The sequence below is a fragment of the Syzygium oleosum genome, unplaced genomic scaffold, assembly GCF_021117445.2.
Source record: "Syzygium oleosum isolate NSW1041296 unplaced genomic scaffold, Sole_v2.1 Sole_v2.19, whole genome shotgun sequence".
Lineage (NCBI taxonomy): Eukaryota > Viridiplantae > Streptophyta > Magnoliopsida > Myrtales > Myrtaceae > Syzygium > Syzygium oleosum.
In genome coordinates, this window is record NW_026607503.1 from 120,807 (window position 1) to 148,701 (window position 27,895).

General features: G+C 41.5%; 3 protein-coding genes across 6 annotated transcripts; 1 reads left to right on the plus strand and 2 right to left on the minus strand.

The window, feature by feature from the left end:
• The first annotated feature begins 221 nt into the window (after positions 1-221).
• LOC130134329 (uncharacterized) lies at positions 222-10,302 on the plus strand. 3 transcript variants are annotated; one of them, XM_056319984.1, is made up of 14 exons: positions 222-433; positions 1,253-1,352; positions 2,842-2,969; positions 3,109-3,262; positions 3,348-3,457; positions 4,087-4,170; positions 4,283-4,331; positions 4,443-4,534; positions 5,134-5,272; positions 5,581-5,660; positions 5,815-7,286; positions 8,655-8,768; positions 8,847-9,598; positions 9,980-10,302. In XM_056319984.1, exons 2-13 carry the CDS (start codon positions 1,260-1,262, stop codon positions 9,404-9,406), a joined length of 3,075 nt encoding a protein of 1,024 aa, XP_056175959.1. In that variant the 5' UTR covers positions 222-433; positions 1,253-1,259; the 3' UTR covers positions 9,407-9,598; positions 9,980-10,302. The 3 variants fall into 3 exon arrangements, with proteins under 3 accessions (XP_056175959.1, XP_056175960.1, XP_056175961.1); XM_056319985.1 differs by having other exon boundaries at positions 223-433; positions 8,658-8,768; XM_056319986.1 differs by having other exon boundaries at positions 223-433; positions 5,140-5,272.
• Positions 10,303-18,214: 7,912 nt separating this feature from the next.
• Positions 18,215-18,999, minus strand: LOC115670209 (uncharacterized). The gene has a single exon (XM_030591424.2). The coding sequence runs from the start codon at positions 18,892-18,894 to the stop codon at positions 18,301-18,303; it is 594 nt and encodes a 197-aa protein (XP_030447284.1). The 5' UTR covers positions 18,895-18,999; the 3' UTR covers positions 18,215-18,300.
• A 3,584-nt stretch (positions 19,000-22,583) lies between these two features.
• On the minus strand, positions 22,584-26,514 carry LOC115670325 (AP2-like ethylene-responsive transcription factor TOE3). 2 transcript variants are annotated; one of them, XM_030591577.2, is made up of 11 exons: positions 26,306-26,514; positions 25,470-26,183; positions 25,015-25,040; positions 24,892-24,922; positions 24,713-24,800; positions 24,472-24,617; positions 24,253-24,297; positions 24,089-24,150; positions 23,795-23,919; positions 23,545-23,655; positions 22,584-23,044 (listed from the first exon to the last, which is right to left on the minus strand). In XM_030591577.2, exons 2-11 carry the CDS (start codon positions 25,988-25,990, stop codon positions 22,763-22,765), a joined length of 1,437 nt encoding a protein of 478 aa, XP_030447437.1. In that variant the 5' UTR covers positions 25,991-26,183; positions 26,306-26,514; the 3' UTR covers positions 22,584-22,762. The 2 variants fall into 2 exon arrangements, with proteins under 2 accessions (XP_030447437.1, XP_030447434.1); XM_030591574.2 differs by having other exon boundaries at positions 24,038-24,150; positions 26,306-26,513.
• Between the last annotated feature and the right edge of the window lie 1,381 nt (positions 26,515-27,895).

The window sequence follows — 27,895 nt, forward strand, 5'->3', positions numbered from 1 at the left end:
TAAGAATTTGACATGAGAACACAAATAGCCGAAATAAAAAAAAAAGAGAGAAAAAAATACGATGGGATTGCACGGGATATACACTGCAAGAAAATCTGGAAAAATAATTAATGCGATTAAGGCGTAAATTGATAATAAATGAATAAATAAATCCCCAAAACGACAGCGACTCGGAGAAGCCAGCAGGCTCATAAGCGACAGAAAGCCATCGAAACGACGAAGCGCATCGCCCCACTCTGTCTCTCTCTCCACATTAGAGTTGCTTCGTTGTGACCTTCTCTCTCTCTCTCTCTCTCTCTCCATCTCGCTCGTTCGCTCGCTCTCGCTCTCGCTCTGTCGCTCGCTCTGCGTCGTGCGTTGCTCGCAATCTCGTCCGCACAGATTCCTCCCCCCCGCCCCCATCTCCGCTCCTGCTCGATCGCCCCCCAAATCCGTAAGTCCTTAAGCCCTCGCGTCGCAAACCCTAATCGCCGCCCCGATCGCCGTATCTTTGTTCGAGTCCGATTTTTCCCCCCCTTTGAATCCGCCCGAGATCTCTGCTCCAGTTCCCGTACGATCTCGCAGTGTTTTTTTTTTTTTTGGCTCTTGGCGATTGGTGCATCGGGCTCGCGTGAGCGCTCTCTCGAATCGGATGTGTCTGGATTGTGGTTGCATGTGGACGGAGTCGATTTTTAGGTTTTTTCGCGGGTTTCTCGTGCCGGGCGGTTTGGGGAATTTCGTGGGTTCCTCTGTCAGTTACCGGGAATTGGTTGTCTTGGTGTGAGGTGGCATTGGTGGCGGTGGATGATTTCGTGGGTCCCGTCCTTTTGATGTCGGCAGTGAATGGCTGTGGTCGGTGATGCTTGGACGGGGTCGACGAGAGTTTGGGTGAACAGGGGTCCTAGGGTTTGACGCGTGCGTCCGGGAGAATTGTGAATGGGGGTGATCCCCGTAATGCATGTGTTGGTGGATTTTTGTTTTGTGGCTCGTTTTCTTTTACGTCTCGTTGATGGATGTGGTTTTCTGCCTTTTTGATTCGTATAATTGAAGAAAGAGTGAAAAAGGAGGAATTTTGGAAGTATTACATGGGAAAACATGACAATCAAAGTGGCATCATGGGATGCTGTGTGTTGAGATCACTTGATGATTGAATCTTTGAAGAATTCAGGGGTTTATATTTTGTACAATGTCTTTTTCCCTTGTTTTCCTTTCTTCTTCTTTTTCCTGGATGATAGCTTGACTGAGTCCTGACTCTCACTTTCTTTTGTCTCAGGGAAACCATGAGCGATCAGGGAGAAAAGACATGCCCTCTCTGTGCTGAAGAGATGGATTTAACTGATCAGCAGCTGAAGCCTTGCAAATGTGGTTATGAGGTCTGATTAACAATTATTTTTTCTGGTCATTCCGAACTCTTTTCAAATTTTAAGAAGTATAACTGCCATGAAGCACAGGCTTTTTTGAAATATATGAATTCATATAAATATATTACCACTTGCATTCAGTTAAAATCAGCTAGGTATGAAATAATGTCGTTCCTTTTTTTCCTTCTGAAAGAACCCGTAATTCTTGAAGCCATTGATAATACTTCGATTCAGTGTTAATAGGATTAATATCATCCCGTTGATCAGTTTCCAGAGCTTTCGGTAATGATTGACACAATATTTTCTACTTGGATTTGGGATCATCATTCAACTTGCTTGGCTCTGGCATCATTTCTCTGCTCACACCTTATGGGCATGTCGACAAAAGCGAAACAGTTCTATCTCTCATATCCCGCATACGCATTGTCAAATGTTTTTTTGATCTTTTTAGGGGTGTCCTCCGTTCTATTGGTGATTGGGTTGATTTTGTTTTGTTGTGATGTAATGCCTGGCGCTTGTTGCTTTTTCTGAGAAGAGTGGCTATTCCCTTAGTTGTAAATTTTCTTATAATTCATGAGAAAAAGCAGTAACAAGTCAATAGAATCAAACAATAGCCTGGGGTATATATCGTGAAGCTTCCTATATAATTAATAATCGAAGCCCATGGCAATCACGTGACTTCACTCTATGGCTAATGACACTGTCCTGGAAATGGAGTCATCCCATTCAGAGTGCACCTGTAATCTTAATACGGTCTATATGTAGGGGCTGCTGCGATCTGATTTGATCATGACCCAACTGTGAAGTCTCCCATTTGTTTGATTTGGTCTGTAGGCAGTCAATTCATAAGGTGGCTCCACTCTATCCACGTTGGCTTGACTATTTAGTCTGTCAATGTTGTAGTGTAGCCTATTTTAAGTTGGTTGGCAAGTATGATACGACTCATACTATTCGCGTCAAGCTTTAGGAGAACTCGTCAGTTATATAGTTCCAATATGGTCAATATAAGTTTTTCTTTCTATGTGGGTATGACTTGATTTTAGTGGTTGATGGCTCTTTGAGTTGCCATTGGCACAAAGTGAGTGATTGCTACATGTCTCGTTGGCATTATGCAGATCCTTCATGATTCTGATTCTGCTCTTTCTAATGCTTGTACCTTCATAAAGGACACTATGGCAATTTTCTGTGTGAAAATTTGATATTATGTGGATTGTTTTGCCGAGTCCGCAGTGACAGTAGTAAGGATTTTGTTTTAGTACTTCATAAGTTATAAACCTGAGGAGCAAGGTCGATTGTCTGTGTAAAGTGGTGTTATATTTACTATTTGTTAGTTTCTGTTTGTTCTGCGTTAAAACATCTTGTTTGTGGTTTCTGTTTGTTTCCGTTCTTAAGTGCTTTGTTCTGCTTAAAAACATCTTGTTTGTGGTTTCTGTTTGTTTCTGTTCTTAAGTGCTTTGTTCTGCGTTAAATCATCTTGTTTGTGGTTTCTATTTGATGACAGATATGTGTATGGTGCTGGCATCACATTACAGAAATGGCAGAGAAGGATGATTCAGAGGGTCGTTGTCCTGCATGTCGTGCCCCTTATGACAAGGAAAAGATTGTGGGGATGGCTGCAAACTGTGAGAGGTGTTGTTATTTATAAAGAGACATTACTCTCTCTCTCTCTCTCTCTCTCTCTCTCACACACACACACACACACACACACACACACCCAAACATGTATATAAACGTGCACGCACACAAAATTGACGTCTGTCCTCCACAGGTTGGTGGCTGAAGTTAATATGGAGAAAAAGAGCAAATCACAGAAAGCAAAGACAAAATTATCAGAGGGGAGAAAGCAACTCAGTAGTGTGCGTGTCATTCAACGCAACCTGGTTTACATAGTTGGTTTGCCGCTCAACCTGGCTGACGAGGATGTGAGTTTTCCTCTGTCTCCTGCTTATCTATGTACATGAGAATTTTAAGTAAGAATCAGCAATTATGCATATTGTTCTATTGCAGCTTCTCCTACGGAGAGAATATTTTGGGCAATATGGAAAGGTTCTTAAAGTATCAATGTCTCGGACATCAGCTGGTGTCATTCAGCAGTTTCCTAACAATACTTGTAGTGTGTAAGTACCCAGCACTTATGATGTCATTGTTTTATTTTTCTTGGTGTTTAGAAGTAAGGATTTTGTTAGCAAGACTTGTTAACCAATTAGCAAACCGTGCAGATGCATTGTCTGTTCATTTATGTGTTATGAATGCTTTGAAAGTTAAATTAACATAAATTTTATCTGTAATAAGTGGCAACATGATGTTAGAAACAAAATATCGTATATTTAACTTTCATGACCCATGCACTAGAGTTGAAGGGTAAATTCTCTGCCTGTGCTATTTGTTGTAGCATTTTTTTTCCAATCATTAATTGGCTTAAGTGTATAGATTTATATTCTCTTGCATGGCTTTTAAACTGTTCTGTTTCTTATTGTTAAGTCTTTTGTTAATGAAGACATTCCATTGATGAACTCAACACTGCTGTTGGCCTCCAAGTTTGCGGCATCTTACTTTTGATGCAAAGTGGTTTTGACTTGCAATTGTTGTGAGCTTTCAACAGTGTCCACTTGTTTTGGGAGTTGAATTTTTTTGTAATGGTTTATGTGTTGGCCTGCAGTTTGGTGGCTTGTTACATTTAGTCCTTTTAATTTACCCAAACTTATTGTTTTGGAAAATATGTTGTCTTTTGTTACTTTTTCCTTAGATATATTACTTACTCAAGAGAGGAGGAAGCAATTCGTTGTATTCAATCTGTACATGGATTTGTCTTGGAGGGTAGACCATTAAGGTAAGTTTCATTTTTTTCTCTCCGTTAACGTAGTTAACTTGACTGTCTGAACTTACTGCATCTCAGCTCTAAATTAGCTTATCAAGAAGTTGATTTTCAATAATACATGCAGGGTGTGCTTTGGGACCACAAAGTATTGTCATGCTTGGCTAAGAAACGTGGTATGAATATTAGTTATGTATGAGGTGTAATTGGCCTGACTTTTTTAACTAAATTTACTGAAGTTCTATAATGGAGTGAATCTGAACTGATGTTTGACTTTTCTGGTCCAGCCGTGCACCAACCCAGATTGCTTGTATTTGCATGAAGTTGGTTCTCAAGAGGATAGCTTTACAAAGGATGAAATAATTTCAGCCTACACGAGGTGGACTACCTTTTCTGGTTCTGACATCTGCCTGCTTTAATTTGTTTTTCCAATTTCATAGCTTGTCTCTCATTCTTTGATCTGGAAAATGAATTGTCTAGTGCTGCTTATATTTCGAGAGCAGGTGAAACAATGGGTCATCAATTGTTGTGGGGAATTGATAGCTTTTCCCATCTAATGTTGCTTACATTGCACCTTTAATTGCTGGTGGTATTTATGGAGCATCGCCAAAGTTTCATAAAGTAGATTATCTTCTTTTGTATTAGTCCATGAGAACCAATTATGCCATAAGTGTATGATGAAGATAAGCTACTTATGGAACTTGTACCTTGAAATTTTTTCTGCGGATATTATTTCAGTTGACCCTAAGCTTTCGATCTGTCCAGAAACATTGTATTTTTATCAAGTATCTGAAGCTGCCATGTTTATGCCTATTTTATTGTATTTGACTCCTGTTGATGTTGATTGATTTAAGGTCTGTATGCTCTGCTCAATACCACCCCCAAATCAGCATCTCTAGTTTCATGTGCTGATTTTGTTGGGTCTTGAGTTAAACATTCTCATCCTGCGTTTAACTGTATTGTGTTCTTGTTTGGAAGGAGCAGAGTTCAGCAAATCACTGGTAATGCAAGTACTCTGCAAAGGCGTTCAGGCAATGTGTTGCCACCACCTGTTGATGATATTTGTACTAACAGCTCTGCTTCCACAGGAAAACCTATTATGAAAACTGCCCCAATTGTAAGCTCTTCTATGCCTATTGTAGAAATCAATATTTCTGGTACCTTTGAACTATTGTCCATTTGCCTCGTACTGTTCCATACTTCATCATGCACTCATTAAGTAGAATAGGCTAAGCATTCCCAGTGCATTTCTCCAGATGAATATTTTCAGGATATAATTATTTAATATTTTGGATTCTTTTTCCTTAATTAATTTTAGACAAAGCACTAGTATCTGAAATGCAACCAACAGTACTTGAACCAAATGCTTGATTCATAGTTTTGTTGCCTGTTTATTTGATTTGCAATTGGTGTTTTCTGTGGCAGACTACAGCGAGCGTTCTCAAAGGTTCTCCACCAAATGGAAGTAATGGCAGACCAATAGCTCTACCTGCTGCAGCCTCATGGTAAACCTTCTTCTATCTGCACTAATTTGGTTTTATGTATAAATAGCTTTCTTTTTTGGCTAGATCAAGACATGAACAAAGCAAGCACAATCTTTTTTGTTCCTTTTGTTATTGCTTAATTGAATTTTAATTTTCTTTTCTGAAATTGATCCAGGGGTACGCGTGCTTCCAGTTTCCAATCTTCCGTTCCTAGTTCAGGTAGTTTAAGTGGACCTATTTTGAAATCTGAGAATTTGGAAAGGACACATGGACCTTCAGCAGCAGTTGAAAGCACTGATCAGGCACCTGCGTCTCACAATTATTCAATAAAGACATCATTGGTCGAAGGGATTCAGTCAATATCTACAAAGAGCTTAATGGATCCAATGAATACTTTGAAGCAACTTACTGACCTTCCTCCATCCGATAATTATATTGCATCAGACAGAGCTCTTAGTGGTTCAGCACTAAGCAGCCGTTTATCATGTCTGTCACCTAGCAAGGACGACATTGGCAGAACTAATGCGCTTCCAAGAGTAAAGAGTACCTTAGACAGTGCAAGAGTGTCATGCACTCTAGACCCACAGACAGGAGGAAATATTGGAAATGGAGATATTCCAGTTTTATGTTCTGATATTTCTTCGATGAAAATCACCAACCACTTTGAGCACGAGTCATTGAGGGTTGTAGGACCTAAATCACCGGATCCACTTCTGACAGGATCACCTAGGAATCTAGGGTCAGAAGAACATTTATACTTAGAGGAATATGGAGAAAAGGGAGGCAACAAAACTGTCCCACCTAGTCTTCGTGTGGATGTTTCTTCTGACCAGTGTCACCAGAATTTAGTGTTGCAAAATCAATTGTTTAGTGCTTTGGCTGAGGTTGCTGAAGATGATATACAAACCTTTGATAATCAAAGACTAAGAGATCCTGAAGTTGGGCAAAACTCCTTTTGTTCATCTAGTCCGAATCACTCGAGGTCTCATTCATATAGACCCAGCGAGGCGTTTGGCATGAGGAGTTTAAATGCTGACCCCTTGCCTGTAAATAATACATTAAATGGTCACCATTCGCTACTTGCATCATGTAGTTCAACAATTTCTAATGGTTACCATGATAGCTTTGCCAGTGACTCTGCTGATCCTAATGGAGTTGCTGCAAGTTTCATTGCATATCCAAAAGAGGTGAAAGGAAGGCAGATGGGAGATAATTCTGCCATTGGTGGTGCCAGTGCTCCCTCAGATACAGGAGAGAGCAGCATAATCTCAAATATACTGTCCTTGGACTCTGATGCTTGGGATGATTCATTGACCTCGCCACAGTATCTGGCGAAACTGTTGGGAGAAACTGATGAACAGCCAGGTTCTATTAAAACATTGACTTCCAGGAAGGTTTCAAACAGCAATCAATCCAGGTTTTCTTTTGCTAGACAGGAGGAGTCACTAAGTCAAGCATTTGACTTTGAGCCACCTTATGGTGTTCCTGGCCAACTATCAGGAAATGGATTGCTCCACAAGGATGGTGAAAATAGAGAGTCGTTCTCTAATAGGATTGGCATGTCTAATGGTTTTCATCATCAAAGTCTTGTCGATACTGACAAGTTTTCTGGTAGTCAGTCTCTTATGTCTTCAGGAAAAAGTTCTGGTGAGTAGTGTTTATTCTCATTTGAAGTTTATTGGTGATATATATGTATATAAGTTGATTTATTGAAGGTTTTTGGTAGACTCGTCCCATTGAAGTTTAAGTATATGAACATATGCATATTAATATATGTAATGCGTATATGTCTGTCAGTTGCGACATATTATTCACATTCTTTTCTGTCCTGCTTATTGTTTTATTATTCTGGTGGGTCACTGAATATAGATGGCCTGGTTTTCTCGCAATGCCCTCCTCGACTGCTAATGCAAACTTTATGCATATTAATATATGTAATGCGTATATGTCTGTCAGTTGCAACATATTATTCACCTTCTTTTCTGTCCTGCTTATTGTTTTATTATTCTGGTGGGTCACTGAATATAGATGGCCTGGTTTTCTCGCAATGCCCTCCTTGACTGCTAATGCAAACTTTATCGTGGGTGTGGCATCTTAATATGTGGATTGTGCTTCTGTGGTACTTTAAACTAGTTAGGATTTCTAATTCTTTTCCTCGTGCATTTTCTGGATATCTGGTAATTTGTACTATTTCCGTCATACTATTGCTCTGAACTTTGTGGTTTCTTTTGTCCATATTTGTTGTTTCTCGGTTTAAGTGGAATAAGTTTGAATTTCCATCACTGTGCATTTTCACTTGAGTATGTTTGCTGTTACGGTCGTTGTGTATTTTGGGTGCCTTCTCCACTTACTTGTGCTTTGTGGCATGCATTCTAGTAAGTATTCTTCAGCCATCTGGCTTTCTAATGACCAATTTTCAGAGATTTTACTGCAACTTGAATGTTTTCACACTATCATCAAGAGTTAAGAGAAGGCAATAGTTAATTTGGTTGCATTTCTCGATTCTCAATATTCTTGTCGATCCTTTCTGGTCTCGCAACGGGTCATGGAGTACTGCGTTGCATTTTTGCCTTGTCAAGTTCATCGATTTATTAATCTGTTTCCCTTGTATAAAAGTTACGATAAGAAGTTGCTAGAGGGAAGATTCATGGGTCCTTTGAAGGACCAACAGAAAGATGATGAACTGAGTTGGTATATCAGCATTTATAATTTCAAATAGCTGGTTGTGGATACATCTGGATCTCTGAAAAGTAATGCATTCTCACACTGCATGGGATTGGTAGTATTCTATGTTGCTCTCTGTTTTCTACTAAACTCCCTGTGACCATTGTTGTATGTCCTTGGCTTGCAAATTTTGTACATAATGAATCTCTTGTAACCCAAGAACTGTTAGTAAAGCAAATGATTCCAAGTCAATACTGGAAATTTCACGTTGGTTAAATGGTCACTTGTTTTATTCTTCTTTTCTTGTGGTATTGGCAAATTCCCAGTATGACCCTGTCAATTTTCTTTTAGCAGTTTCAAGGTCTCAAATGTTGGCCCCTCCGGGTTTCTCAGCGCCCAGTAAGGCACCACCTCCAGGGTTTTCTTCTCGGGAAAGAATGGACCATTCTTTTGACTCCATGTCCCGTAAGTAGACAAATATTATATTAAATATATTTCGACATTTAGCTTTCATTGTATCATCAGTTTGTGCTGTGTTTTCAGGGAATCAGTTACTCGATACAACCTCTTGGTTGAGCAATTTACATCAACCACCATCAGCTGGAAACATTGGCAACACAGTGGATATTGAGTTCATGGATCCTGCTATATTAGCTGTTGGCAAAGGGAGACATCAGAATGGGCTCAATAACCTGAGCTTTGATGTTAAACCTTTCCCTCAGTCAAATGCTTTTGAGAGTGATTCTAGACTTCATTCGTTGATGCAGGGATCTCTCTCTCCACACCAGAACCTGACATATATTTCGGGGGATAATTATTCTACTCTTAATGGTACATATGGCCTTCCTTCTAGAATTTTGGACAGATCACAAGTAGGCAGCACACCTCCCTTTTCCCAGTCAACTCTCCAACAGGCTAGAAATGGTCTAGCTACAAATGTGCACTGGGATGGATGGAATGACATCCAGAGTGGAGACAGCCTCGGCATCTCTCAGCTCCTTAGAAATGAAAGGCTTGGACTAAAAAAATTTTATGATGGTTATGAAGATTCCAAGCTCTGGATGTCTGGTTCAGATCTCTATAACAGGAACTTTGGGATGTGATGCTTTGTTAGATGCAACACCTTTCTTGGTTGGCTTGGTGGAGATGGAAATTATCGTAGGTGGAGTGACAATGACTTTGGATGATTCCTTGACATTGAACTTTAGTGCACAGGACAGACTCACGAAAGCTCTCGATGGAGGCAGCCTGTTGAGGATCAACTCCCGAGTTAATGGGGGTATCCAATGCAGCAGGTAAAAGTGGACGTTTTGATTGTAAATGTGACTGAAGCTTGTAGCCTGCTCCCACTCTGCATCTTTTTATGATAATGTTGAAAGAGGATGCGGTTAGAATAGCTTTTGTCTCGAGGATATGGTCATCTCTTATTTGTGTATACAAAAGTTAGTATAGTAGTAGTTAGCGGTAATTTTCGAAGTTTTAAGGAAAGTGGAAGCATCATTTCTTGCTTGGTTTTGGTTGTCTTGGAATGATGGTAATACCACAGCTTTCTATGGCATGGTGGTTGTCTATATCTAATCCTCCTTCGTCTTTAGAATAGATCCAAGTTTTGCGATTCTCTGACCTGTTAAAAAGAAGTTTCTAATTGGTTGTCTTGCTCTATCATGCACTTGCAGGTGTGCGAGTTGTGGGCCGAATGTGACATCAGAGTTGGAATAGTGATTGCTTCCAGATTCTGGCTGATGCACTTAATTAGGGGTTCTGGTCCTGACAAATATGAATTAATCCAGTTGTCACTCTCACAAGCTGAGATCTTAAGTGAGTCCTTTTATGGGTAATAGGATTTACAGTGTGAACAAAATACAAATGGACTCCTTATTGAGCTTTTTGCAATGACTTGCCTGTGAATCTCGTATAGCATAGCATATCTTCTGTAAGTACCCAATAACCTCTTCTGGAGTTTTTCATCTTATACCTGACTGATATATTGTCCCTGGCGTGATACCCGAGTTAAGCAGTAATTGAAGGACACTAAGCGAAGTCAGTTGTTTCTTTTTACGCTTTGCAAAGTCATCATGAATTCATGTTGTTGGGGGGTTGAGTTCCATGTTTGGAAACTGTCAAAACTTGTTCCTGGCGACTGTGGTGGATCGTGTTTCTCGTGCCAAGTAGTATAAACCTTAAAAGACAGGTGGTCAGCAATCACTTTTGAGTGAGAACATGGGAAAGTAGAGGTTGTCACGACATTTTGGGACTAGTGAATCCTCATCTGTAGATAGTGCCAGCGTATGATGTGTGCAATGTACTTTCATGGGAACAGTCGTGGGGACTCGTATATATTTATCGTTCATTGTAGCCCCGTGTGGACTTAATGGCAGCTTCGAAAAGTCAGGGATACATCCCGAGATTTCTGTACCTGAGTTTGATCTACTTCCCCTTGGCAGGATTGTTATTTCAATCCTCTCAGAAGAGGTCAGTGGCGAGGACAATTTGACGAGACTGTGAGTAGTGTGCACCACCAAAAACCTTATCTTTCGGGCGATTTCTCACCTTAACGAGTTCCTTCGGTCCCCGATCGTATGAACCTCAACTGTTCCCTTTTACCTGGTGAAATCACTACTTGAACTGGTCCGTTGCAAGAGTTCATCCTATATATTTGGTGGCTTTTACTGACAAGCAAATCTCATTAAGTCATACTTAGGGAATTCGCCTTGTAGTTGTGAATATTTGTTATAACTCAGTTGTGAAATGTGAATGTTGCCGATGGAGGGAAAAAGCAAGAGCTAGTAATTGCACCAAAGCGGATCATGCCTGTCACCGTTGGAAGGACAATTGTTACCAAAGAATGATAACACAAAGGTCCCCCTTGGCCAGCCTTTTTTAAAGTAAAATCTCCCATCTGACCTCATCAGAATGACAAAATTGTAGCAATTTCAATTGCCTTAAAATATCCAGTTGGGGTATATGTTTAGAGATTTCTGCGGTTTTCTGCCACGAAAAAAGTTGTAAAAAAAATTCTATTTCTTAGACTAAAAAAGGGTGAAAAATTGGAAGCCATGTGATGACTAATGTGCCATCATAGGTCCTTGGGATGTCCACTTTTTCGCAGCTTGTCAAATGTTTATTTAAAGAAACGAAAAGATGTAAAGCTGCTGTAGGAAAAGCTTAGGGATAATGTGGATGACCCCATCACTTAAAAAGGTTGAAAGTGGGGGATCTATAGTAAAGAAGTGCTCCACTTTTGCTTGGGATCTGCGATGAAAATCAGTCATGTTTTGAGTTTTGGACGTACATATGCATTTGCACGATTGTTTGCTTATTTAAAATCTACAGATGACGATGGAGATATAAATGCGGATACACAAAATTATATAAAAGATGACATGACAAATCCTTATTGAGTGCTTAACTATGCTCCATTTTTTTAAATATTCAATTGTGATTTATCATATCATTTTGTGAATCAACTTTATCAATAAATAAAATAAAAATAATACGACGAGGAAAAAGTAATAGCTAGTAAATGTAGCCTCAAGATTGATTGCAACTTTTGCAAGTGGGCTGAATGAAAAGATAAAAAGGAAAGGTTGCAAATCCCAAAATCCAACTTAAGTTTTGCACCCATCTATCAAATGCCATCCGGGCTTTTGAAAATCAGGGTAATTATAAAAAAAGTCCTAAACCTACTGTATTTATGTCAATTCAATTCTAAATATTTTAATTATGCCAATTTATGGTGGGTTTGGTTTGGTTTTTGGGGAAAGTCTTTTGGAAAATGCAAAGGCTTTTAGGTTAAAGGGGTTTTGCGAAATGCAATTAGTGTTTGGTAAATTGTAATTTAAAAGTGCATTGGGAAACAACTTTGGTTTAAATGGTGTTTGAAAAAAATCACACTTTGTAAAGCACTTTTGTTTTGTTTTGTTTTTTTTTTAAAACTCAAAATTGGCGAGGACTTAGCGGTTGGTGAGGCCAAATATGGCTGTCGGTGAGCTAGATCTAGCTAGCAGCCTTCCCTAAGGTTGCCCGACCCAAGTGACAACCACCTATGTTCGAGCGACCCTGAGGTCACAGGACTTCTGGACCTGCCTTGGGCATAGCAAAGACAGAGTTGGAAGGAAAAAAATGAATTTGTATTCCAAAAATGTTCAAAGCTCAAAACACCTTCAGACCTGCCTTAGGCTAAAGGCCTTTAGAGGCTTTTCGAAATGCAATTGCATATTCCCAAAGCTCTCCAAAAAATTTGCCAAATGGTATTTGCCTTTGTCCAAAGGACTTTGGAGCCCATAGCCTTGTGGGAAAGTAGTTCTCAAACGGAGCCTTAGCCCTAAATATTTTCACGTTTTACCAATTAAGTCAATCCGGCCAATTTTGGTTGAAAATTGTTGACGTAGGCTCCGGCCAATCTCGACACAAACATATTTTAATAATATTTTCTTTTCTTTACTCTTTTTTGGATTGAAGGTTGGCAAGGTTTGCCGGCCAACTCTTGCCAAATTTGGGCAAGGGCTACAGTGCCTTCGCCTGGCCCAGATCAAGCGAGGGCATCGTGGCCCTCATCAGAACTGGACCAGGGGCCGCGCGCCTTTGCTTTGCCCCATTGACCACAGCAAGGGCATCGGGCGAGGGCCACCATGCCCTAGTCTAGTGTTGGCGAGGGCCGACCCTCACCTGTGGCAGCCTTGCTGGCTCTCAGTCCAAAAAAAAGTAGAGAAAAGAAAAGAAAAGAAAAAACCAAAAAACCAAAAAAATATAAAAAAATCTAAATATTATTAAAATATAATTAAAAAAGTATATGTCAGTACCAGCTGTGCTATGTAGGATGGCCGGCATCCACGTAAACGATTTCCGGCCAAAATTGGTTGGATGGACTAAATTGGCAAAATGTGAAAAGGTTTAAAACTAAAAAAGGCACAGTTAAATTGTAGGTTTAAGACTTTTTTGGTAATTGTCCCTTTGAAAATCTATAAATTTGTACGTTTTTTTTGTTTTCACTTCTCTTTTCTATGTACATATGTGTGCGGTGCTCACGAGGATCGAACCCTAGGCCTAATACTTTCTAGCCCCATCTCCCAATTCCTTTACTGGCAGGACCGTATGGCTGTTGGCCTGTAACTTTGTACTTTGAGCTTTGCCATTTTATTTCAAGTTGCATCCTTCCATCCTACTTATTTATCAACCTGTCATATAAGCATGGTTCCATCTCATTTTGCTCTCTACTCTGCATTTAGCTCCAGAAGGTTTGCATGGAGTTCTTTTTTTCCGAAACAATGTCTGTCAATGTGTTGAGTCCATAGCCCGTTTGGCTGTGAAGATGATTCCATATGTGATCATTGGCAGCAAGCTTAGAGTTTCAGGTGCCGTAGGCTCATGCTCAGTGTATTGCAAAATCTCTGTAAGTACCTTAGATATCGTAAATTTTTGTGGTGCGAGTGACCAGTAAAACCTGCAACTATTTGTGGTATTAACACGGTTATTTCTCTTGTTATCAGGTCTAACTTGCTTAGACTGGCAATGTCTAGCAGCTATCAGTTGCACAGCTGGTTTACATACTCAAAGCTTCTTCCGTTTCTCAGTGCTGCCCGATTTTGGGTAAGATAGCTGTCATAATTTCTTTACATGGATCTTATAATATACCCAACTGCTGCAGAAAGCTCAACATTCTTTTCTTGCTTTGCAGATGATGGCAACGTTGAATGAAGGATTGTCACTGTTTGATGCAAATCTTATCGTTCCAATGTTTCAAATTGCTTGGACATTCTTTTCCATTTGTACAAGATTTGTTTACTTTCAGGAATATCAGGTCGTACAATTAGACAATCATTTTGTGTGATTCACCCATTTTTAGAACAGGTATCTGATGCACTGAGAACAATGTACGTATATCCTGGGAATGACGTCTGTTTTCATAGGGATTTCTTTGCTGGCACCCGATGAGTCAAGAGGTACCGAGTTTCCAGAGCAATGAAAATTCAGAGCATTACGTAGATGTAGGTTTACTTACACTTTTGTCTTAAAGTGAACTTGCTAACAAAAATTCTACTCTAATATCAGATACAACAAAGCAAACACAAAGAGTACTAAATTTTCTCTCTGTGAGTTTTCTGAGTGAATTCTCTGTGAGAGATTGTAAGATAATGCTTGTAAATTTGCTTTGAGCTTAATCTAGCTTTGAGCTTAATCTAGGTGTGGGAAATATTAAAGCGTGCGAGCGATTAAGCAATGAGTCTCCCCCCTCTCTCAATCGATCCATTGCAAGCTCTGTCCTTCCCACCAAAACCTCTACCTTACCCCATCGACAGCCGCCCGATCACCCACGTTTACGGCGGCCACCCTTTCCCGAGCAATCTCCAACCTCGACCGCATGTCTCGCGTGAAGAAGAAGAAGAACAGCAACTCCCTTCCTTATTCCTGACTTCTAAACTAATTAGGAGGTTGATTAAAATGGGCTCGGGACTTGCACATGCCGAAGAGGAAACACAGACTAAGCCGACTACTTTGCCAAATGAACAGTAATTGAGCATGCGATGCCACGCAGATCGGATTTTGCACGGTCAGAAAGAAACCGATTCAATGGACTTTGGCTCGGACTGAGACAAAAAAAGATCAAAGTATCCTATGTTGACTGTGCAAAGAAATAACGGGGTTCGACTGAGACAACCATGAAATCAAACAGTGCAAGTTGGAATTAGCCTAAAAGTAGAGATAATGACGGGATTTGAATGGGAAATACTATTTGTACTAGAAGTCTAGAATTAGTTGATAATATTAGTGGATTAGTTTATTAGATGCTTGTGAATAGAGAAAAATGGTGAGTAAAAAACGAGGGTTCGACAAGATTAATACTGAATAGTTGATACGTGAGATAAATAACTTTAAAGCTCCGAAAATAAGTAGGGAGCATGAAACTGAGAACAAATAGAAATTCTTAGGATGGAGGCTAGTTCTCACGAAGATGATGGGTTTGGCATTTCACTTAAGATAGGACACAGTAGTTCAGTTTCACGACATTAAAACGGATTCTTAGAGAGAATCAATTTGTCACGCCCCGATTCTCACCACGGAAGGGGAATGACACGGCCATCTTCTTACCCAAAGGACGCGGCCTAAAACAAAAACCAACACAAACCTGCTAGCACATTACACTTACACACACACACATATATGATAAAATAGAGAGTTGTTTACAGGATTAGAGTTTCTATAATTGAAATAAATATGGACACAGATGCCTCACTTACAAGAATTTCGATCCAATTTGGGGCACAATAATTTAGTTTTACGATACTAAGACTCCGTTTGTTTTGCGGAAAATGTGACATTTCTGAAAAATGTTTTCAGGGTGTCATTTTCCAGGAAATAACAGTATTTTTCGGTGCTTGGCTTAAACCTAAATATGAATTAGAATATATTTTCTATTGTTTGGCATGGAAATCTGATTTGAGTTTCTTGGGAAAAGTTACCAAAAAATTCAATTTTGTTTAAAATATTTTTTTTCTTTTTCCTTTTTCCTTAGCCGGCCACAAGCATGGTTGTCCATACCTCTTTTTGGCCAATTCGGGGTTAGCATTCCCTAGAACCGCTTCTCTCGCGCCGTCGTACATCTTATCGTCCACCTGACTCGCGGCCCCTTGCTCAGCCTCCTTCCACTTCTCCTCGGCCACTCTCTTGAACTCTTCTGCTGTCGACGGCGCTCTCTCCTCCGAGCCGCCATGGCCATCTTTGGAGTCATAATGTTGGGTAAATTTCTACTTAAACATGTCAATTAGGAGCCACATAACGATAACAAGATGATATTTGATCAATCATCACCCGCACCCCGTAGCATCAGACAACTACTTGCCCAGATACACCAAAAGAGAGAAACCAGAACTTCGTAGGACACCATGCTTGTCCTTAATGAGAGAAACCTGATTATCCAATGTTGTGCAATTAGATTAATCTTTGTTCCCGGAAATTCCCCTCCATTTGCCTAGATCTTGTCAGACTGTGCAACAAATGAAGATCTGGTTTTGTGAATCCGAATGATGTATGTCTCCACCATCTACGTGAGTATGTATATATATTGTACACAGTATACGTGTGTATATATACTGGAACCGTATGCACGAAGCATGCTCCCTCCCCCCAACTCCCACCAAGCTTTTCTCCCACATAATGGAATTGGCTCCCAATTTAATATCTTGGCGCGACCATTATCACTCGGAATTCAATAGACCCAGAATGAGAACCGTTAGACGATAACAAAAATTCAGGAAACGATTTGAAAATCTGTTAAGGACCAAATCTATTTATTGGCAGCATTAATTATTTATCGAACAAAACAGATGATCTCTACCAATATGTGTGATCCGACAGTTGATCCTGGCGTGAATTTCTATACGTTGCGGACTGTTTCGTCAAGGTCCATGTACAGCTGAATGCACGTTCCTATCGAACTGTGAGCCTACAAGTATACTCAAAAAACACACGAAGCGATTACAGACCTTTTTAATTCGAAGAAACTCGACGATCTCGATGCAATGGATGAGAGATTAGTTCGGAATGTAATAACTTGGGCCTCACTTTGTTGGTAACTTCAATCGCAAGTTCTCTACCGCTGTCCGCCGGCCAAACCTTCGGGTCCCCAACCGCCATGATTCTATTGTCAAACCCACTTTCTGCAATCGAATATACCAATACATAAAATCAAATAATCCATGATGAGTTTAAAGGATTCCGTTGAACTAAGAGACTGACACCTAGGCCAGAACCGAATGATACGTCGATTCAGGGCAAAGAAAAACGTTGAACTTTATCTTTAACAGAGATATCGGGGCGTAAAACATCTGATAAATTAAAAAAATCATGAATCTTATTTAGATAATTCTGATGCGATTGGGGAGGAACCCTCTTTATATGGTTCATACTCTTGTGGTATTATCTTGTGCTTTTACTTAAATTTATCTGGTACATATAAATAAAGATTGCACTTGTTGCAATTCAATTCTAAACTTTTCAATTGTGCTAATTTATTCTTAAACATGTTCACACTTTGCCAATTGAGTCCATCCGATCAATTTTGGCCGAAAATTACTGACGTGGATATTGGCTGTTGTACTTGACACGGTCGACGCCAACATGAATGTTTTTTAATAATTTTTTATTATTTTTTTCCTTTTTCTTTTCTTCTCGTTTCTCTTTTTTATTTGGGATTGAGAACCGACAAGGGTTGCCGACCAACCCTCACTGACCACAGGCGAGGGTCGCAACTCCCTCGCCTGATCCAGTGGGCCAACGAAGGCCGCGATGCCCTTGCCTGCCCATATTTGGTGCGGGCCGTGACACCCCTGCCCAGTGTCGACAAGGGTCGATCGGCTCTCAGTCCAAAAAAATAATAATAAAGAAAAGAAAAGAAAAAAGAAAAAACCAAAAAAATTTAAAATATTATTTAAAAATGTCAACGTGGTGGTAGCTGTGATGAACGTGCCACGAAGTGAGGTAGATGGTGGCGATGTAAGGTGGGCATGAGGTGGATGTTGCATACCGGTGGCAATGGCGGTTGCAGCGGCGGCAACGTGGAGGGTGGTGGTTATGACCATGAAAGTGCACTTACGGTTGATGTACGATGTAAAATTCAGGTCGCCTTATGCAATTATCCCAAAGATAGGCAATCTTGCCTTTCCAGTTGCATGACAAATTGGCATAGTTAATCTACCTAATCTTGATAGGCAATGTGAATGCTTAGAGGATTTCCATATGTGTAAGGACATGTGACATGTCCCTCTTATTTGAAGGGCAGTTGTCCATCTGTAACCGAAGATGAAATGACAATGACGTAGGAAGAACATAATTATGCACGCACAACAACATATTTAAGAGCTAGAAGAAATTAAATGTTTAAATTTTAAGGTCAATTTTGATAATGAATTAAATTAAATGAAAAATAATACTCATTAAAATAAATAATTCAACCTGACATATCGAAAAAATTTTAAAAAAAATCACACACTCGCATCTCTCATTTACATGACAAGGATTGGACCGCGTTCGTTGCTGTACTGATAGCCATGGTGCAGTTCATCTGGGACGTCTTCGTCTTCTTGAACATGAACATGACCGTCACCTTCCCTTTGAGCTCGCCTTGACTGTTCAGCGTTATCAACCCCGAGCTCAATTCGCTCCCGAGATTCGAACTGCTCGGCAAAGCATCGGAGCTCAAGTTCACGTTCACATCGATCTTCTTGGTGGACTTGAAGTTGGCCTTGCCCTTTGGAATCATCATTTGCCCTACCTGAACGCCTCCGTAAGTGAAGTTGACTGCAGTCGCGTCGTACTTGAAGGGACCCCAGTTGGTGTTCTTGATCCGGATGGGAGCAACGAAGCTCATGTCGAACGAGGGCGAGGCCTGAGTCCCGATGCTCAGGGTCTGGACATCGAACTCGCCGACCCTGAACTTGGGGGACTTGAACTTCATGATGACCAGGACGAAGAAGAGGGCTTGGACGACCTGGAAGATGACGAAGGCAGTGATGCCGATCGTCCACTTCATCCTCTTCTTGCGCTTCGCCTCCTCGTCCACGTAGCTCAGCGACTCGTGGTCGGGCTTCGACATCGCCGATCTCTCCTCTCTTTCGAACAGATGATGGTGTTTGGCGTGGTTTCAACTGGCGTTCTCTTAAGCGAATTTGGAGATCTGGAGATGCTGTGGGGAATGAATGGAGGAGCTGGGTGTTCATATATAGGCTTCGTTGCCTACCGAAGACCACTTATTACGACCCAAGTCTCCTTCCTAGAAAATGTCGTTCGAGTCCACACGCCAAAAGCCATCCAATGTTGAAATTCTGACTTTCTAGACGAAAGGGATGTATACACACTGTCGAGAATTAGAAGCTTCGATTATTAATATTGTACACTACAAAAGGAGAAGAGCAGGTGAGGAGAGCTTGAGTTGACTTTTGACATGCTTACGATGTTTGATCAATTTCTAAGGTTTGGTCAACGCGGGAAATGGAGCAGTTTCTTTTACATAGTCGAGGTCCACCGACGCTGTCCATGTCCGCACGGCCATTTGTCATATATAATTTGAATTAGTTAAGGGGCGAACATAGTCGTTAAACATGAGGGTTTCGGATTCTCCCATTTCGCCGTCCAAAAAGTCTCTCCTCTATCGCAAACAAGACCATGGTTTTTAGCTGGTGAATCGGCAACAATGAAGAACCTCCCTGCGGAACTCTTAATGTAATCAAAACCTACTGATGACATGCTAGAGGATGCCATAGGGTTTGCTTAGCTGCTTCATTTATTGACTAAAAATTACCAAATCGGTCCTAAATCTATTACTCGGATGACAATTCAATCCCGGGCTTTTCGATTTTGCCGATGTAGTTCTAAACTTTTGACCAAAGTTCCAATGTAGTTCTTCCGGCCAACTTCCGTTAAAAATTGCTGATGTAGTGTCCAGTTATTGCCGGCCATCCTACATGACATGCTGACGTGGATGTTGTGAATCGCCATGTCTTACGTTTCGTTATTGGTGGGTTTTATGGATATTGGGCTGCCCATGTTGGGCTAACCCAGCCCGTTAATCATGAAATGGCCCATGAGAGAGAAATAACTACCAAGGCAGTTATTTATGGGAAAATGAAAAAGGGAGAAACACTCTATGTGAATGGGTGTGTCAAGTATTCTCCCGCTCAAAAAGAAAAAAAATTCACTCATTCAAAAGAAAAGAGGCTCTCACTTGACGATCGAAGAATCGCACTCTCTCGACGTTGCAATTTAAGCATTTAATCCGTGGAAAACAAGGTATATCCTTCCCGGTGATATACTTTAGACGATTGGTGATTCAAGTTCTCTTGGGCACGTTTCTGCAAATGTTTTCGGTGTTACTAGGGGTGAGCAACTTGGACCGCCCAAACCGGGACCGGACCGGACCGGACCGGACCGACGAGTTTGGTCCGGTTCTCGGGACTATCGGTCCGGTTCCCGGTTCCTAAAAGCGGAACCGGTTTCCGGGCGGTCCGGTTCCCGGTTCCAAGGGGGAACCGGACCGGACCGGACCGGACCGACTATTTAATATATATTTTTGTAATTTTTTTCTTTAAAAAAATTAATAAAATGTGAACTAAACTCTAGGTAAACTTCATTATCATAAATTCATTGATAAAAAATAGTAAAATGTGAATTAAACCCTAAGTGAACTTCATTGACATAAAATAAAAATTAGTAAAATGTGAACCAAACCTTAAGCGTTTGACAAAAAAAAATCCTAAACTCTAAGTAACCGGTTCCCGGTCCTAGAACCAACCGGTCCGGTCCGCGGTTCCCAAAATTGGGAACCGATTTTCTTGGTCCGGTTCCCGGTTCCACCTTGGAACCGGACCGGACCGAGAGCCGCTCACCCCTAGGTGTTACTCGATGGTTCGAGTTTTCGTCTTTTAGGAATTTGTTTCCGTCTTTTCGCATTTCTAGGAATCTGTTTTCGACAGTTATGTACATTGAAATATACAAAAATTTCACATTTTTCTCTTTCGCATATTTTTTTTTTATCTAGTAGAAACCATGCTCACACGAATCCGCTGTACCAATGCCTACTTCACATGCAGTACCTCTTAGGGTTAGCTTCATTTATGTTGTAGAGAATAGAGGTAGCATTGTCATTCAGCCTCACGCTCTAAAAAGTTTAATTTTATGATTATTTGCATAGAAGTGTAATGTCAAGTGTTCCCAAAAAGTAGAAAGAACAATGAAATTCGACCAAGACCAGTAAAGAAAACATGACCAAAGAAGTCGGCTCTTGTACTTTGATGGTTGAAAGGTCTCCCTCGATAAGGACCACTTGAGGCGGACTTCCGAACAGAATGGATCATGATAGCTTTGCAGAGCGAGAATTTCGCTTGGGGTCGTGATTGCATACACCGGAGGTTGTTGATGGTTATGACAGGCTCATATCGCAAAGGGCGAGAGAGGTGCAGCGGGTCGGCGTGAGCGTAGTTTGCCGACGGCGGTGGCTGGCGGCAAATGGTGCATGCGTACGCCTGCCGCCGAGATGTAGGGAAGAAGGAAAGGAGAGTGGATCCATGCCATTCAATTTTCATTTCTTCCTTTTTTTTCTTCAAAATTCATTACATCGTTCCCCCTCTGTTTTCCTTTGATTTGCTGGTTTTATCATCTATATCTTTGAGAACATCCCGAGTTTGTTTTGCCAATTTTGGGATGGCACCAGAGGCAAGTACATGGGAAAGCAAACATGGCAGAAGTGGTGATTAGAACCGTCAAAATAGAGCATAAACTCATTCCTTAACTCCCAGTGGCCACCCTTCTCACTTGAGAAGGGGGAGGTGGGGAGTTCGAATCCCCACCTTCGCAGAGGGTAGGGGTGGGGCCGCGTAATTTAAGATGTGGGTTTCGACGCCCACGCCCTGTAAGAGGTGGGGCGCAAGTCTGAGTGTGTATCGTGAGTGAGAGATAGAGTAGGACCAACAACAAAAAAAAAAACTCATATATCAATAAATAGTCATAAATAAGCTAGTTATATTCATTAAATAGATTATAAATTAAAATAAAGATAATATGAGTATTAGATGGATCGTAAATGGATTTACAACTTATTTAAACTCAACTCATCCCTCTCGCCCTCACTTAATTTTGTGCTCATTCACTTCGCACTCTCATCTCAAATTAGATATGATTTTTCCTAGATTGAGTTAAATATGAAAGTGTTTTTAGTAATATGAATCGGATAGGATATAATTTGATCGGATATGAATAGTTAGATTTATATTATAATGGATCAAAACATATTAAATATGTCTATTTGGATAAGACTACTTTCGACCGAATCGAATATGACCCGACCCACCCATTTGACAAATTTAATGGTGGTGGTTTTGATCAATGCACCGTCCAAATGCACGTCCACACCTGATTCACTCAAACCTTTTGTCGTCCCTACCCCGCTTTCGGTGAGAAAGGTTAGTCTAAGCTCAATTTCACGACGCAACCAGTTTTAGCAATTATAGCTCTTGGAGAAGAGAAGTACCATCTCGAACGCATTGCCTCCTAGTTCTCTAGAAACAGGAAGAAACAACGATGGCAACACATGAACAGCAACACAGCGTCAGGTTTCGTTTTTCGGTTCCGTCAACAATAGCGTGAACTCGGAGATTATCGACTCCGAGCACGTCGGTTCCTTCCTCTGCCTATCATAAACTCGCAATTCCTCTTTTGAATCCACAAAATTTGACCCGCATTACACGTGTAATGAAATTTCTCGCGCACATCAAATACCATCGAGCAGAGTTATTCGCCATCAAAACTCTCTTTGTTGTTTTATAATGAATGGCTTTTTTTTAATCTTTCGGATAAATTCATGAACATGACATTGGCCATCAAAGAGAGCTGACTAAGAGTGCCCAGATTTTCCTCCTAATAATAATTAAACATTGATCTCTCCGAACCCTTCATTAGAGATCTAAGAGTTACCTAGGAGGCCATTGAGGCATCAACTGATAGTAGCCACGAGAGATGTTGGCAGCCGAGGAGGGCAAAGAGAAACGGTTGCTTTGGCTTGTTGAGTCGGTCAACGGCAGGGGAAGATTGACAGGAGAGTGAGGAGCGGCCGACAGTGAGAATCCTGATGATGCTGCAGCAGAGAGCAGTGGTAATGGGGCAGAATTGACCTGACCATGATGCATTTGTGTTGCCCAGGTAGGGAGTCCTTGGGACGTGCCTAACCCACATATCTTCTCTTTAGCTCTTTCCTGCAAGTTAGGCTCGCGGGATTAGAACAGCGGACAAACATGCATCATCAAGCACTGTTCAGAAACCTCTAGGCTGATAGCTGCAAGGTTATGAATTAATTGAAGCTTTATTCATGAAGCAGCACATAAAATAGGGAATAGCACGCACAAAATCACTTGTCGATTGTTTTTTCCGATCTCTTATTATCACTTATCTCTCCGGTACAACTTGACATCTTGGCATATTGGTATGAATATCTCCATGTTCTAACCAGAACCTTAGTTCGGTGCATACAATCCCAGACACGTCAGTTCAAGCACATTTTTTCCCACTTCCTATTTGTTAGGAAATAAGATAATTCTGATAAGAGATTTATATCAAATTCTGTTCATTTCAGTTGTAGGTTGTCTCAACTGGAAATTTCATAAAGCTGAATCGAGATGCTGCTTGAAAGCAAAAAGGCATTGGATAGACGCCAACTCCACTATGAGGATGTAATAGGAAAACAATAGTTACTTACCATGTGAGGAAAGACACTAGGATAAACACCAGTCCAAGGAGGAGGATGTCCTGATGTCATTGAAAAACCTTCAAAAGATGGATTGCCCCAGGATGCAGCAGAGTTTTCAACCTGAGAAGCATTTTCAGTGAATACAGAAACCATAGGAAATCGAAAAGTAGTAATAATCTGCACCTCCTCATAGAATACATGGATCTAAAGAGTATAAAGGAAAGAGAAAGGAAATCGAGATAATGTTCCCTAATATTACCCTCAAACTACTTCCACGATGCATGTCGCCAGGGTCAGCAAGGAACTGGGAAGGCTCTAAGATTTCCATTGTTCCCCTGGAAGAAGCTGATATCCCGAGATTGAGATCAAGACCCTGGTCACCATCTGCATCAATTGCATCAGAATACTTCATCAACCTTGTAGAGAAACCTGACGTATTTCTTCTCATGAAAATGAAACGGTTCGCTGAAAGCTTCTCATTTGCGACAAAATATGCGATTACAGATGCTATTTCCATTGCTGGCTTTTGCAATCATCTCTCCCTCGTACGTACTAGGTTCAAAGTTGGTCACGGCCTCTCTTCCGTTACATTTGATAGCTGCCTTGTCATACGCCCTGATTCAAAGAAGCAAAAGCTATAAGTGAGGGATCGAGCATGTTAAGGCTGAGTATTCATAGAATTGAATTCTCTATGTGGTCACAGGTTGGTCGGGACACCTTGCTGCCTCTACTTCACTATCAAATAGGCCGAGGTATATATACCTGCACAAACGCATTGCAAGATACTCAGATACAATGTCTCCAAAGTTCGCTTTCCAGAATATTTAGTGCAAACTGGCTCGTGTATAAACACAAAAGCTTGCCTCAGTTCACAGGGGCAGAAAATCTTTATAAAGGGGAACAGGTTTTAAAGGGAAAAAGCTTTTAGTTTCCTACTTTTTGCCAAGGAATTGGCCCATTCTAGCTTCCCACCGCCCGCACTTGTGCAGTGTCACCCCTCGATATTTCGAACTTCCCCTAGAAAAGCCAGTGCTCTGTCGACGAAGTATGTGTACAAATTCTTCCTTTGCAAGATTCTTCATCTGCCAATCTCAACCAAGAAAGAGCCTAAGCCAATCCAGAATGCAAACTAACATGGTGCAATGGTGGGAAGTTTAAATCATGTGAAACATCTTACCTGTTTCAAATCATCCTCATAATCACTCAAATTGAAATTTATGTCTGCATCGAGCCCCCTGAATTTTATTGCAGCTCGATCATAGGCCCTGAGTCCACAAAAACCCAAATATGTTATCTTCTTAGATGAATGAAACCTTCTAAAGCTACAAAGCTTAATGACGTATGACAATGTCTTACCTAGCTGCAGCATGTGCAGTGTCGAATCCACCTACAAATAGGTCAAAGATTATCAGTGCTGCCAAACGTGAACTGACATCAAGTAAACTGAACTCAAATTTCCCGAGAAAAGACTATGCATACCCAAATACACTTGCTTTCCACAGTCCCTGTCCCAAAAATAAGAGAATAAATCCGTAGTCAATAAGTTAAATTCCATGAAAAATTCAACAACTCATACATACATCCGATTTCACTGAAATCAATCGCATGACAAGCAGAAGCAAAATGAACCATGCTCAGAACGAAAAATCCAGAGATAGGCCCAACTCCCCAAACGAATTGTCAATTTCAGCAAGTCAATCGCGCCAAATGATCATCGGTTCAGGAATCAGACCGTTTCAAGACAGTCCCTATTATCCGGGTAAAACAAAAAGCGGCAACCACTCGGGTAATTCAATCAAACTAAACCAAACCAAGCAGCCAAGCACATCAATCCCGGAGGAATTGGATAGAAAATCAAACACGGCCGCAAAAATTTTAATAAATAAGAGCAGATGCATCGAATTTTCGAAAAGTCAAACTGATCGTCCACTAACCATATGTGCGACTCCCATCTTCCGGTCCTCCTATAAAAAGTAACCCCTCTATACTGCGAGCTCCTCGACCTCGGACCCCTCCTGCTCTTCCTCCGCTGTTGCGGCATCGCTAGCCTCGGACCTTCCTTATCCGTACAAGTATCGACCGCGAAGACGTCGTTCCTCTTGTCCATCGCAGACGATTCGCCGCACCTCTCCATATCCGCACCCACCTCCATCACCGGGAACAACTGCCTCGTCGCGTCGACCTCGTCGTCTGCGACGCCAGCACCTCCCTCGCCGGCCTTCAGGATGCCGAAGCTGAAAGTGAAAGTGCGAACGTCGGCGGCGGCGGCGCGTGCCGAGCACGGCTCGTCGTCGCAACCGTCGGCATTGACGATCGACGAGTTCGAGGTCCCGGACTCATCCATCTGAGCCCCCGGCGGCGCGTCGGGGAGCTCCTCGAGGATCGCGACGGGGCTCTCGTTCCGCGTCGACTCCGAGGTGGAGACCTCCTCGTTGAGGTTGAGATCCAGCATCATCGCTCTCGCTCAACCGAACGGCCGCGCCTAGCTCCACTTCACAGCCCGCACCTAACGCTCCGACCGGTCCTCGCTTCGAATTCAGCTTAGCCCCTCCGCATTTCACCGCTAATCGAAGTTCGCCGGAGCTATCGGCTGAGCGACGGAGCTCGACCGAGATCGCGGTTCCGACACTCGATGCAGGGCTCCTAACCTTCAACAGAGTCACGACTCAGAGAGAGAAAGTAAGAGAGAGAGAGAGAGAGAGAGAGAGAGAGAGATCAATGAGGAGAGCAAACAAAAGCAGAGAGAGAGAGAGAGAGAAAGGCAACGTACTCCGATCTCTCAGGAAGACGCCGGAGGAAGCAGCCGGCGACGGGAAGAAGCAGCTCAGACGCCGTCGCTGTCGGCCGGAGAGCGGAGAGCGAGTAGCATTTCGGATTCGTCCGGCGTCGCGATTCTCATCGGAGCAAGCTCGTCCGTCGCTTCCACTGCACACAGAGAGGGAGAGAGAGAGAGAGAGAGATTTTTTTGCAAGAGAACGGGGAGAGAGAGAGGGACGAGTGACGGAACATTTTGGAACGAGATGGGACTTATATATGTGGGAATATATATGTATAATATATATATTCATAAAAATTATATATACCAAACACTATACTCTTATCAAAAATGAAAAAATGAAAAAATATATATATATTATTACCCTTGGCCGTTGATGACCATTTTTTTAACACATCGCGTGGACACGATGGGACAAAAATTAGGAGGTCGATCTTGTCGGGATCAATTTTCACGCCGACCGGTAAGACACGATCGATAATCAGGTCGTGTTCGTGTTCGTGTTCGTGCCCAGCCAGCCAGCCCATTAGACACGGCACGAGATCGAGATGTGTGTAAGCTGTTTTGTTCGTGACGAGCTTGAAAAAAACTACTTTTAACCCTATGGTGTCAGCTATTAACGTTTTCAATCGATGGTATTTCATCAGCTGCGTACGTGATTGGGAAATTATTCGTCCTGTTGGTCTCGTGATGCTTTGTGGATGGACTATAGCAATTTGTTATGAATTTCATGAAAAACCCGGTTTCGTCCCAGCTGGCACAATGGGCCCGTGCGATCGTACCGATCCATCGACCGCACGATCATATCCTGTCAACCCATTAATTTCCAGGTCACATGCGTATCGAGTGGGTCGATGCAAATAACCGATCACATTGTGCTTGGGTCAACCCTTTCTATAATGAGATATGATTAAGTGATAGTCCTTGAGATTAACAGCATGTTCTGGTCCCAAAAAAAAAAAACAAATAACCATAATATCGTTGTGGGGTCCATTTATTCGAGAATATGTGGCTCACAACTTGATATTATTATCACGGTGGTCCAAAAACTGTTATGCTAATAAAACCCTTTTGTAATATACCCTCAAGACAACACGACCAGCGAATACGAACTGCCAAGAAAAAAATGACAAGTGGTGAATTTTAGTGCTGATTGTCTATTTGATTAGATAAACAATGTTATCCGAGGATGATGTTTTTGTTGAGCAAGTGCTCCTTAGTGCCGTTTATACGGCCATGGTTTTTTTGCAGAGCGTTTTTGTCGTGGGCACGATTTTTTTAAAAGACATGTTGAAAGGACGCGATATTGGGTGGGGAGGGAATATGAACTGTTGGTGCAACAGTTTCGATCTGTCATTAGCGACCGAACATTGTTCGTCGGATCCTTTCGAAACGTTCGCAGAACCTTTTGTATTCTATACGGATCGTGTGTGGTCACTGTTCCGGGATTGAATATTTACGAGATTTAAAGGGTGGTTTCTTTTGTCGAAAATGTAAGGATTTGTAACACGAAAAACCCCAAGCAGCTATACTTATGACAAATTTGCCCAAAACTAAAAAACCTCAAACTAGTACACCCGTGAC